The sequence below is a fragment of the Hemibagrus wyckioides genome, linkage group LG07 (genome assembly GCF_019097595.1).
Source record: "Hemibagrus wyckioides isolate EC202008001 linkage group LG07, SWU_Hwy_1.0, whole genome shotgun sequence".
NCBI lineage: Eukaryota > Metazoa > Chordata > Actinopteri > Siluriformes > Bagridae > Hemibagrus > Hemibagrus wyckioides.
Window position 1 is genome coordinate 7,452,729 of NC_080716.1, and position 14,081 is coordinate 7,466,809.

The 14,081-nt window shown below is 39.1% G+C and overlaps 1 protein-coding gene across 5 annotated transcripts in view; it reads right to left on the reverse strand.

Moving 5' to 3' along the window:
• astn1 (astrotactin 1) overlaps nt 1-6,471 on the reverse strand; it is a 223,908-nt gene extending 217,437 nt beyond the window's left edge. Inside the window, exon 1 of one of the 5 annotated variants that reach the window (XM_058395830.1) lies at nt 5,813-6,471. In XM_058395830.1, the coding sequence (XP_058251813.1) occupies nt 5,813-6,095 (283 nt within the window). In that variant the 5' untranslated portion in view covers nt 6,096-6,471. The remainder of the gene's footprint in view (nt 1-5,812) is intronic. The other 4 variants (XM_058395827.1, XM_058395829.1, XM_058395826.1 and 1 more) reach the window with 4 other exon arrangements.
• Nucleotides 6,472-14,081: the final 7,610 nt, after the last annotated feature.

Consider the following 14,081-nt stretch of genomic DNA (forward strand, 5'->3'; position numbering starts at 1 on the left):
TGGTCAAAATGTTGCATGTCATGTTGCAGATCCCATCTTTGAATCCTGGAGATGCCACAGTCACCTATGGCTGGGAACAAAGAGAGCATGGAAGGCTTACTCTCTCCACCCTGCCAATCACAGCGATGCAAGCCAATCTAGGACGTCTGTGTGCTCAAGCATGAGGAAAAGGGCAGACAGCACAGTCCTGTGTGTGTGTGTGTGTGTGTGTGTGTGTGTGTGTTATTCTGCCCTGTGATGCAGCACCAGCAGCAGGTCAAGACTCATGGCTCTTTTTACATACTAATCTGGAAACTATGAGCTTTCCTCAATATGTAGCCACAAGTAGTCTTTTATACCCAATGTAAAAAATATTTGCTACTGATTAAATATCCTTATCCTGATGTCTTTTAACTAGGTAATTTAATAAGTTGTTGTTGTTGTTTTTTGGCTGTTCAGGGTCGCCACGGCAGATCATTTGGCCGATCATTTTTTTACGCCGGATGCCCTGACGAAACCCTCCCATTTTATCCAGGCTTGGGAGTTAACTCTTCAGTGGCTGGGTTAGCTCCCTGTCCAGGAATCGAACCCAGGCCACAGCAATTAGAACACAGGATCCTGCGGCTTGATCACCAGGAGGCCTTATAATTTAATAACTTGTTAGAGGCATATAATATTTAGGCTAATCTTAGCACCTTGATAGTGCCCTTGTTAGCATAATAAGCCTAAGAGCAGCAAATCATATTTATTTTCAGTACTTCGACATGCTCTTTTCAACGTGTTTCACGTGTTGAACTCCTCCGCGCTTTCTCATGAAACTGATTTGAGTTTATTCACTATTATATCTATAACTCTACACTGTGAGAACTTGATGTATCTGTGCATGAAACAATGCGTTCAAAATTACAAGACGAATAGCATAATATTTCTCAATACGAGACAAACCCATTATATACAAAGCTGGGAAAAGGTGGCAACCGTATTCACAGCTTTTCTTATTTCCTAGTGTCTTCACATTTGTCATAACAGCAACAAAGATCAACTCAATTGACTGCTTATTAGGAAAAACTCCACTGCTTCATGGCTACCTAAGCATTAAATGGTGAACTCTTTACATGATGGAATTTATATTTTGCATTTACTTAAAATTGCTGTGGCTTTCAGTCCCTCCAGGATTTAGTGATTTTGTGACGGCAGAAATTAATGCAAAAGCAGCAATATTCTGAAGAGCTTGCAATTTTCCAAGTTTAACACAGATTTTCTGCAGATTTGGCCCAAGACACATCACGTGACATCATCTCAACACACATTCAGCCAAAGCCCTCACCCATTCACGTGCGTTGAACATGAGTAGAGCGATCATACAATGTAGTTTTCCACAAAAAATGACAAAAGTGCATCACAAATTTAGAAGAAAAAAAAGCTGCAGCAAAATCAAGCATTTCTGACTTCACCAATCACAAAAAAAGGCCACGAAATCCTAGAAAGACTTTCTCTGTCATCAAGAGAAGATGACCTATCTTTGTTTTCATTTTCATCACCGTCATTCATCTACTCACCATCTTTCTCTAGCTTTGTTCTTTTGTTCTTTAAACACGATTCCTTCATGCAATTCAGTGTGTAGCCTTATTGGCTGATGTGTTGGCTTTACACTGATCCTATGTGCTGAGCACTCTGGCTGTACACACTGGCTATTTCAGCAATTTTTTGTTTTTTGGTTTTTTTTTTATTTAACCACACCTGGGAAACCCTATACTGTATTCTCCAACAATATAGCTTGTTTCAGGACAGAAAGGAAGCCAAATGTTTGATCGATACAAAAACAAATCCTCCAGTCACACACTGTTTTGTGCATCTTTTTCTAGAAACTCTATATTCTAGTTTACAATGCATTTATCACTGCAGCCTTTATCACTGCAGCATTCCTATTAACGATTAAAACAAGCGCATCTCAACAGAAAAACACCAACGCATTACAAATACAGTCAGAGGCACACGATGACCTTAGGAGTCACCACAGCACAGCTTTTGGAAAGAAATGCTATTCCATCTTAGGTACTCTCAATTATGTGATCTTTATTAGGAACAGGAACTGAAAGATTTAAATAATACATAGGACGAACTGTGGAAAATGAAAAAAAATGCAGTCACATCCCAACAGTAGCAGATGCATGCTGATGTTTCTTTTGAGATGTTGGTATCTAGTTATAAATATGCATCGCTTCATGCATTCCAATATCAGGGAATGTGCTGCATCAGACTGCATACAAGTCCCTTGTGGAGTTTTTCATTAAAAGTTTGGTGCTATAGCGAGTCTTTCATTTCAAGAAAATCTCAAGTTTATTATATGCAACATCAGGCTCAGATTTCAATTTTAATAACAGGCTGATTCCATCAGCTCGGAGTATTTTGTTGATTATATGATTTTCATATGATTTCACAGTATCAGCTTAAACTAAAATTTTTTAAACATAAAAATTAAAAATAACTGCAGCAGACCGTAGAAACTACAGTGGTGTACTGGGAAGTGTTGTCACCTCACACGTCCAGGGTTCCTGGTTCGATCCTGAGCTCAGGAAAGTCAGTGTGGAGGTTCTATGTTCTCCACATATCCATGTGGGTTTCCTCTGGGTTCTGCAGTTTCCCTCTACCTCCCAAAAACATGGCAGTCGGTGGATCAGCTGCACTAACTAGGTGTGAATGTGTGTGCATGGTGGTCTCATTCAGGGTAGAGCAGTTATTGAGTTAGTTAATGAATTAATCCATAAATGTTTGATTGAAAAGCTGACAAAATTAGGGCCTGTTTAACAATGTTATCAATGTTGTATGTTAACTAAATTAAAAACTAATGCTTAGGCTACTTTAATGACCACAGACTATATCCCTTAACATCAATTAGCGTAGCTACATTAAAAAGAAACAAATAAATACTTAAATAAATAATGAGTTTGTTGGGAGACAAAAAAATATCTGTTTGCTAAATATTCACCATTCCAAGCCAGGCACAAAAGTTAGAAATAAAGAAATGCTGGATATAGTCATAACACACTGCCAGTGAGTTTCTCCAAGACAAGCTCACCACAGCGACCTTGCAACAACCACCCACAGCAGCGATGACATAAGAAACATGCATTAGTGTCCTAAGACTCTTGTGTGTATGTGTCTGTTTCTCCCCTTTTCAACAGGAGCAAGTCTAAGTTACCACCAGTCATTATTTCCTGCTTCAGACCTGTTCAGACTGCTCTACCTGCCGCCACTCAAAATGACAACCTTGTCACAGCCGTGGAACTGCCAAGCAAAAGCGCCAGGCCCAACAAAACTGTCACCACCTTCTTTCACGAGGAGAGTAGCTCTACTGAGCACAATCCAAACTTCTACAAACATCGAGTTATTCATACAGCACACTATGACTGCACATTCTCCACATATAATTCTTCTTTGCAGCACGACAAGCTGTGCAGGCTAAAAGCTCAGCATCATGTATAGTTAAAAATCAGACCGACAATATTATCAGCGAGTTCTCACATCCTGCGAGTGCATTTCCTTGCCTGCTCTCTCTCTCTCTTTCTCTCTCTCGGGTCAGGTGCTAGATAGTTAAAAAAGGGATGCAATTCTGATACGCAGTACTGCTATCAGAGTGACACTGGTCTGATACGTTGGAACAGAATCAGATCAGATATGACATTTTCCAAAACCAATCCCCTGGCATATATTATGCTGTTCTATGTCTGTGATGTTGAATGAGACAACTTCTCTGAGTGCATGTCACTTTCATGTTTCTGATGTTTTGCAGAGCTGACGAAATTATTTAGGGATTTATTTTAAGACAGAAATACTGGCTAAAAATGAAATAAAATGGGATCTGTGTATACCTGCTAGTGAAATAAAAGGAACATTATACGTACTTCTGCTCCAATAAAAGAAGAGGAACCTAATGTAATTACACATTAGTTACTGATTACTAATTCATTAATCATTTTTAGACATTCAACATATAATGATCTCCATGTTGTAAAATAGACACATATTGTGATTATGTGTTTATTATGTACTTACTATACACTATTTGTTTGCTTTCACTTTCATACACATATGAAGACTACAAAAAAACTAACAGACCAGAAAGTCATTTACTTTCAGCCACCTCTATATCCTGAACAGGATCTCAGCGGGTCCTGGAGACTATCCTGGGAACACAAAGTTGGGAAAGACAAACAGATTTTGGCAGAAACTAGATGTCTCAAGCAGTTACTTAAGCAAAAGTGAGCATAGCATCAGTTTTTCAAGTCCGCTGAATCTCTCAGGTCTGAAAAGACACACTTACTTGTTTTTCCTCTCGTTAGTCTTATTCAGTGTTTTGTAATGCAACTTCATTCATTCATCAAAATACGAGATCAGTACAAGATCTGTGGTGGTTTAATTAGTCTTGTTTTTATGCGTGCACACATTTAATGAACAATTACTTAAATATGCAAGTTTGGTTCTGGCAATCTGGAGTTTACTTACTTTTCTTTGTTTGACTTGACATGAAGAGAGTATGTGAATAGGCATAAAAGCTTCTAAAAGACAGTCCCATGAAGATAGGAGTTACATCCAAGGCCATGTGTGCTAATCATATCTTGTTTTTGTCTTTAAAGCAGAATGCCTTGCTTTTCCATTCTGCATGTTTTATTACCAATGTAAAGCTGAGTTTTTTGTTCTTTATGTAAATTAAGGTGTTAGAGTGGTGTTTGTAACCTGAGCCATATTGAGACGCGCCCTCCGGGAATATGTTCTACGTAAGGGTGGTCTCCTGAGCCTGTAATAAAAATATCTTCTATGAGCAACCAGATTCTGTGGAATGTCTGTTTGAGGAAGACTGCATTGAGAGGCGAAACTCTGGAGTTGTGAAGAGACCAAACAGATCAGAAATGAAATATCAGCACCATGGACAGTAGCCAACTCGCTCCTCAGTCCACATGCTGCCCAAGTCCACTCAATTATAGTGAATAGCCTCAGTCTCCCCACACGTGCTCTTAAATGCCTTCCAAGTGAATTAGGACAAGTCTCTGGATGATGGTTTGTGGATACTAGGCGCAATATGTGGTATGGTTTCTAAATCAAGGCATTTGGGAACTTACTGCTATTGAGCAACAGGACACAATTAGTAGCCTGGTGTGAATTAACAGGACAAAGACAATTGAATGATGACATCAAGGCTGTGCTATAAGTCCAGCATCTTTTGCTTACGTTTTGAAAGCACAGGTATATGCAAATAATATTAGGCATTATTAATATTAGGCATGTAACTCCCTTGCTCAGATACATCATGCTCTGTAAAATGGTATTATTTTTATTACACATAATTAACGGTGTGTTTATTGGGCATGTTTCCGTAAATAAAAGCTTTTGTTGTGTTATGTTTTTCTCCTATTATGTAAAACTCCTGGGACACCCTGTAGTATGTTTAAAACCAAAATAAGCGATGTCACTCTATCAGAAAGTGTGTATGAGCCTGAGCAATGCAGCTCGTGCTAAAGAAACGTGCAGGCGCCGATGTTTGTTTGTTTCTTTCTTTCTTGTTTGTGCAAAGTAAACAACACCGACTCAGTGCTAACAAATAACTGCAAAGACAATACATGTCCTAAAGCTGTACATTAAACGCACACACTTTACACATAAAGCTGTTTTATTCCGAGTGTGTATCAGCCAGGCCTGAGGAAAAGATGCTACTGTTATTTAGCTCTCAAAACAAAGGCCTGCGTTTAATACATTTATTTACCCTCATGTCTGACAGCGAGAAGGAAAATTTTATCAGTAAAATAAAAATTAAAAAAAAAAAATGAAACGTTACCGAGCACGAAGAAGGGCAGCTCAGTGTTTTCCAGGTCGTCCACCACCGCGACGTCTCCGGGGAAGTCATTGCGCACGGAGAAGAGCAGCTTGGGCTCGGAGGCCGACGGGCTGTGCATGATGCTCAGGTCATTCTCCCGGAGAAACGGCAGCGCTGACACGGTCACACTTTTCGTCTTGCACTCGGCATCCTGAGACGGGTCGTCGTCGCTGTTCAGACCGCGAGACCCCGAGAGGAAAACGAGGAAGAGGACGGCGGCGAGGGGACGCGAGCGCCGAGCCATTTTTTTTTTCCTTGCGGTTACACGCGCGCGATGCTTCACAGGCGGGAGAAGGAGACGGAGACAGAGAAAATGCGCAGGTTTGCGCTCCAAAACGGCGATGAAATACTCTGTACGGCTCTGAACGAGTAATAGATCAGTTCGGCGTGGTGATGTTTAAGCTCGGGGAGGCGGTGAAATACCGGAGCAGCATCAGCCTCACACTCGGTTACTCAGCCTCTCCACGCGCAGCCATTTGAACGCTCTTGTGTCGATGCAGTGAGGACGCGGAGGATGTGCCTGACCAAAATAGGCCTGACTGCATCACTTAAATTCCTATATTACACTTTAACAATGATGCATTAATTACAGAGGCAGCTGTTGTTAAAAAAGAAAAAAAAGTGCATTTATTTAAAATCATGGTAGACATAAAAACACTGGTGGATGGATTGTCGCCTGGAAACTGTGTCCCCTCTGTGTGTGTGTGTGTGTGTGTGGCTTGCCCTATGATATGATGGACGATGTATTCCCTCTTCTAGTAGGAATGAATATAAAAAATGTATGCCTGTACGTGCAGGCTTTATCCTCATGCCAATATTCTTGCAGCCATTTGTATTCCATCTCATGTAGCATGCACTTGTTCTATCACTGTGAGAAAAACACAACAGATGAACAGCATACTCCAGCAGACTGGATCCATGTCTATACATTATAAACATTCATTACTATGTAAGAGCAAGTCAGTGGGATCCATGTGTGGGGAAACATGACACATCTGAGCTGAAAAGTCGCAGCTCGAGGTGTTTATCTCTCCACTCGGAGAAGTGGAAGAAGGAGAAAGTGGCTTTTCGAGGCAAACAGCAGGTGCAAGGCTCGAAGAGCAGGTGCGAGACAATGATCTCGTTGTGAAACCTTGATCCGCTTCCAACGCTGCAGCAAGGCTTTAACAAACTGCGAAGCACTTTTTGGGATGAAAGGGCATGCTACTCATTCCAGATTTGACCTGCACTGTAATTGAACTGTGAAGGCAGTCAGGGATGGAAAAAGGAGCATCTCTCTCCCCACTTTTAAACTACAGCTGCCATCTTAACAGCACTTTTAAAGTTATTACTGGTCTTAGTGAGCGGCACCTTTTTCTTCCCTGAGGCAATGTTGTGGTCATTTCAGATAGGTGATGAAATTACTTTTAGTTTAGTATTTTAGAAAATAAAATGTTCAGGAGAGTACAACATAAATTGGAGAGAAAAAACTAAATGTGCAGAGATAGAGATAACATTCCATATAATAATTATATTATAATAAGCAAGAGGGTTTTTATGAAAATCCTTAAGTAATTTGCAAAGTTTCAACAAAAAAAGATAAACACACAATTACCTTCACCACATTTTAATGCAGGTTTGTTTGTGTGTGTGTGTGTGTGTGTGTGTATGTATAAACTTGTAACATGGCAGTGGATTTAATGATGATTTATGATTGGTAATGTACTGCGGCTTGGACTCACTGTTACAAATTCATAAGTATTTCCATAACTCAATTTGTATGAAGGTTAAAGTTACAGCAGTGGACATAATTAGCAGCTTTTTTTTCTACTTCTTTGTAAGAACTCTCATCCAACCACATCACCTTCACTCGCTTGAGCTTGTATGAATTTTTCATTAGTTCTGTTTGATTCTTAGTTATTATGTGTATTTTTTTCCCTGTGCGAGTTATGTGACTGACATTTTTCATGCTTCAGCCTACTGCTCTATGCCACATGAATAAATGGATCGATTTTTTTTTAAAAACAAAAAACAAAAAACCTTGACTTTTTAAAATCTATTTATTTAGCCAAAACTTTCAAGTCTGTGGTCCTTGTTAAATGAATTCCCTGCTCTAGCTTTCCTGATTCAATAGAACACATTGTTTATTATCAGATAAAACAGTAAAACTGAAGGTCCACACCACAAACACAGGTAAAGTATAAATGCTTACTGGAAACCTTAAAATGATTAATATAAATAAGACTGGAGAAGTAGCACTAGAAAACTAGGCCGCTAGGTGACTTACAAAGTACGGCTATGAGGCATCTTCAAGCGACCCTGCTAAACATGCAACCATGCTACAAAACACCAACTGGGTGGTTTAACAAAATAGGACACATCCCATGAAATTAAAAATGGAAAATGCAGCCAAATTAGTTCTTTGGGGAACCTTGGGCAAATGGCACAGCTGCTATTTGAACATGAATGAGCATGAATACACATGATGGAAGTCACCTCTGTACTGCTCGACTGCTTCTGCCAGGTGCTTTGCTAAACATGTTATTAGGGAAATAAAATGTCGATTAGACATCCCACTCATTCAGGCATATTATCAGAATCAAATATGCAGCCATCCACCACTTCTGATTTTTTTCACTGCACGTAGCCTTCATCTGTGTCTCTTTGGTTTAAATTGTCTGCCTATAGACAATGCTAAAACCTGAGCTAGCTCAGTTTTAGCTCAGGAACATGATAAGTGTCTTCTCAGCATGTCCAGAAGAATGTAGGTGGACATGGGAAATGGCCTTGTACCTTTATCAGCATATAGCAGCAAGGCAAATTGGTACAAGGCTGACTGTCATGTCTCAGCTGAATAAATTATGTGTTTTAAGTGCAGTAAGCATATTTTACTAAGGATCTTTTTTCATACCTTAAATGTATGTAAACCCTGATGTATGTATATACAGAACATCCATCAGAACAGGATCACGGGGGATTAAAGTGTGGTATCTACTGGATTAATTCCACATAAAATACAAAATAGTCAACTGTGTCAGGATATCAATAGCTTTTTGAGAAGAGTAGATTAAAGAAAGATACAGTAGGTGGTTGGGCTTTTATTTGGTTGTACTCAGTTCAGCTCTCATTTCCAAAGCTGCACTGGTGTGCTGTTCTTTCAACCTTCTCTCTCTGGCAATTTTCACTCTGAAAAAGATGATTTCAATATCATCAAAAGCTCCAGTAACTCTTCAGGCTAAATAAATAAGACTGTAAAGGGTGAAATGTGTAGGTTAAAATAGTTTTGTTGCTGAGAAAGTTGGTGTGTACATGATAGCTAAATAAAGCCCTTTCATTCTGCAAGGATAGATCACATTTATTGAAAGTGGATGTGCCAGATCATGCTTTGTGAAGAAACTCATCTTAAAAGAAGATTCTGTTTTGTAATAACATCACCTATTGGTGCATATAGTACATGCAGTGACTATTGAGCATTCACTTCTGTTGATAGAAACAGAAAATCGAAAATTTGGTTAGTTTGTGGAGAAAAAAAAACAGATGCTTGGTGAAGAAATACATACACACAGTTTGCATTTATATGAGGAGTTATACTGTTAAATAGAGTATGATTTTTTTTATTGGATATGCAAATTGTTGAGAAGGGGAAATGTACATGTTTTTATCGCTTTGGATTTGACACTACAATCATGGCACAATTTTATGGATCTTATACGATTCCATTCTGCAGAACCTTTTAAGAGGGAGCATGTTTAGCTATTTTCAGGTCTCTTTCTCACTTACAAACCCTTCTCGAAGCCGCTCCTGTGTTGTTTTGGTAGTTTTGGGTCATTGTTGTACTGGAAAGTGAAATTTTGCCCCTTTTCTGTTGGAATGAGAACATGTAAAGCCCTGAGGGGTTACGAGCAGTTTTCCCTTAACGTTTTCTCTGTACTTTGATCTGTTCATCCTTTCTTCCATCCTGACAAGCTTCACAGTATCTGTGGCTGAAATACATCCTCACTGTGCTTTACTGTAGGAATACAGTTGGCCAAGTGCCTGTTTTCCTCCAGATGAAACGCCTTGCATTCAGGCCAGGTCATTCTTTGTTTTATCGGACCACAGAATATATACTGTATGCATATTTTTACAGTCAGGATAATTTGCCTTTTGGCGAACTCCAAGCAAGCGGTCATGAGCATTTTACTGCAGAATGGCTTCCATCTGGCCGTTCTACCATAAAGGCCTGACTGGTGAAGGGTTGGAGGCAGGTTCTGTTATCTCTACACAAGGTTCAGTGAGTGTGACAGGTCAGGTTCTTCCTCAGCCATCCTGACCTAATAGCTTCTTCTACATTTTATCAGTTTTGCTGGATGGCCACAGCTCTGGAAAGTTACTCAGTGGATCTGAACTTTTTGAAATGAGATTTAGAGTTCTCTGTGCCAGATCTGTACCTGGACACAATCCTGTCTCTGGGGTCTACAGACATTTAATTTACCCTCATGGCTTGTTCTTGTGGCTCTGACCTCCATTATAGACTCTGTACATAGACAGAGATGTGTATTTCCAAATTACTTGCTATTTATCATCCATACATGATCATTTTGAAACAAGAGGTTCAAGGAACCAAACAACCATACCCCCAAAATGACCATATAGTCCATTTCAAAATGATCCTTCAGTCATCTTCAGTAACTGCTTTATCCCGGTCACAGTCACAGTGGATCCAGTTCATATCTCAGAAACATTGGGTGTAACTAGAAATACATCCTGTATGAAATACCAATCTATCATAACACACCATGCACACACACTCACACTCATTCACACCTAGGGGAAATTTATCATCACTAATCCACCTACCAGCAGGGTTTCGTGGAAGTGGGAGGAAATCTGATAACCCGGAGGAAACCCACATGGACACGGTGAAAACCATTCCACACACAGAGTAACCTGAGATCTCAGATCATACTGAGAAGCACAGAGCTGTAAAGTGCCAACATATAATTGCCATGCATCCCCTGCTGCAAACATCCTATTAAATATAGAATTGCCTTTTGTTCTGTAAATGGACGAATGTAAAATTGCGTATAAGCACAAAATAAAACCTTTCTGATAGATTAGTGGACTACATCATATCAGAGCAGACCTAACAACTGGAAAAGCAATATGTCCTATTACTGAGCAGGATCTACATAAAACTACACCTATTTTTACCACTAAAAAGCAAAAAAAAAAAAATCTTAAAAACATGACATGGCGCTGCAGGCACTGAATGATTCATCACCTCTCAGCTCTGAGACGAACTCTTATATTGTTTACATTGCACCTGGACGTCCAGATGCAAATAATAAAGACCTGAACTGTGCTCAGCCCCTGATCGTGAAAACAGCTTCTCTCAGGATTATCATTTTGCTTTATGGGTAGTGTTTATGAAACAAATAAAAATATGCAATGTTTTATGGCACTAGTGAGAGAGATGATAAATTGACTTCTCAGGTGGCAGGACTCTAGGAGAGCACACTGTAAATACTCACATATTGCTAACAATACACAATTTGGTATCTGCTACTCTGTGTGCTCACTCATATTAAACCATTTGACGAATCTCTTCTCATATTCTGTATTTATCCTTTATAGCATTATAAATCTACAAGACACCAATTTTTGCTTAATTACACCTTAATTACACCAAAGAGAAGAACTCTTAAGTTATAAGACTCATCCGTAATGTGTTGTTATACCACAGTGTTATTGAACGCTCCCTTCTGATTGCCAGAAGGTATTGATGAGTTTTATAGAAGGCTTAGATTAATGTTCTAATTTTTTATCGTAGTACTAATTTATCCAGAGACTTGTATAAAGGATGCTCCAAATGAACAGATTAAAAACATGCTATGACATGCTATCCTTGATATGGTAAGATATGGGAAGATATGATATTGAAGAAAGGACATTATTCATAATCACACTCTCCAGTCTGGTTCCTCTCAAGGTTTCTTCCTCATATCATCTCATTATTATTTTTTTTTTTTGCCACCATGGCCTCAGGCTTGCTCATTAGGGCATAAATATAAATTTAATTTTAAACTCTGTGATTTTTATTCTGAATTTTTGAATTGAATTGAATATGCGGAAAGACAAAATTCATTCATTAAAATTTGTTATTGTGAATGTGTAGAGCATTTGTTAATTACTAACCCTGTACCACAGAGCTAGTCAAAAACTAGAACAGGGCAAGATAGAAAAATGAGCTAGCTAGATCAATAAAAACTCTTACAACAGCTCTCTTTTACATATTCTCATGTTTACTAATCTATATAGAGATACAGCTCTGGAAAAAAAAACAAAAGACCACTGCAAAATAATCACTGCAAAATTTCTTATGTTATTTTCTTCCAGGTTCATGTATTGGTGAGATGAACAGTTTTGTTTCATGTTTTTGTGAACTGCTGACAATATTTCTCCTAAATTCAAAATATAACTATTATTATTTAGAGTGTATATTTAAAGGAAATGACATCACATCAAAATAACCCAAGATCATGCAGTATTTGCAGAGCTTTAATAACTCAAAACAAAATGCAAATAATTTGTAAACAAATTGTGTTAATGCTTTGGTTAAATAACATTAAGAAATCAGTATTTGGTGGAATAACGCCGATTTGCATGGGTTTCGGCTCCATGCTCTCCACCAGTTTTTCACATTGCTGTTGGGGAACTTTATACCACTCTTTTTGCAAAAAAAGTAAACAGCTCAGCTTTGCTTGATGGTTTGTGACCATCCATCTTCCTCTTGATAACATTCCAGAGGTTTTCAATAGGGTTCAAATCTGGAGATTGGGCAGTGGTCTCTTATTTTTTCCCCAGAGCTGTAAGTGTTTTTTGCTTCATCAGAAAGGAAAGCCTCTATTGTAAGGTTCTACATCCAAGCTTTTACACTTTCCCCAAAGAGCAAACTAAAGAATCCTTTAGCTATCCTTACAAATAATCCTACCTCATTATATACTGCTATTATGGCCAAGAAAGGATGCAGCATGGGCACATTTATAATTGTAAGGGAGCTTGTAAAGGCTTGTCAGAAATAATAACACAGGCCCCTTCAACAATGATGCAAAGCTTGCGAGGCCAACAGCTGATATATGTGTGCTGCAAGATCCTGACACCAAAGACATTTTGGCATTTATAATGTGATGAAAACAGCTTCCATAAAATGTGGCACAAACATCATTTGCACAATATGAGGCGTGCAAGAATGCAAATTATATTTGTATTATTAATACAGCTTTATCTTTAAAAGCTATAGCTTTATAGGTTTTCGTCTTAATGTTCTATTAATATATTCATATCACATTCATTTTGTATGAGATAATCTTATTGCATGATGCTTTTCTTCCTTTTTTTCAATTCTGTATTATGACTTACATTTTTTTTTTCTTCAAAGGACCTGTCCAATCGCGCGAGAACACGATTTTCCTTCCAGTCATTGAAATGAAACCCTGCATGACAGACCTAAATATATGCGAGAGGGAAATAAAAGAAGTAGAGGACTGGGGACAGCTGCCAGCTCAGTCTGCAGAGATTGCACCTTCCATGGCAGCTTTAGAAGATAAATAGCCATGGGGTGCCTTTGCCACCTGTACCTACCTCCCCAAGATGAATCACCTGGACCATCTCACTAGTGCTGTCCTAAAACACACAGGGTGCCATGATCTCACTCGCAAACATCACCACACCTTGACCTTCTCCTTTAGACCACAATGAGTCCCTGGGGCCTTTTGCAGCTGCTGAGGTGATGTATCTCTGGCTTGTAATAGTGCGAAAGGGAGCAGCAGAAGGAGACCCAGAGAGTGGCGTCGTCCGGACTTTGACCATCTGTAGCTTATTGGTTGTCATTAAGGTTTCTAATTTGGGGGCCGACTTGGGAATTTGCCAAACGAGGGCTGGGAAAATGTCATTACCTGGCTTCTGCTGAGATGTCCTGCACATATTTACATATTTATACACCTTAATTGCCTTTGCTTCACAGCCATGACTTTGGGGCTGAAAACATGAAGGAGAGGAGAACTCGGCATGCTGCCGTGTTTCAGTTATTTTATCTGAAGCCAAACTAGCTTGACAACATTTCCAATGAAGTAGGACAGACCACTGAAATAAAAGGGATTTAATGCTAATGCAGGTGCTCCTTATTACCCTCACTGTCCTCTTTATTAGGAACAGCTGTACATCTGCACGTTCATGCATTCATCCAGACGGCCAATCATGTGGCAGCAGT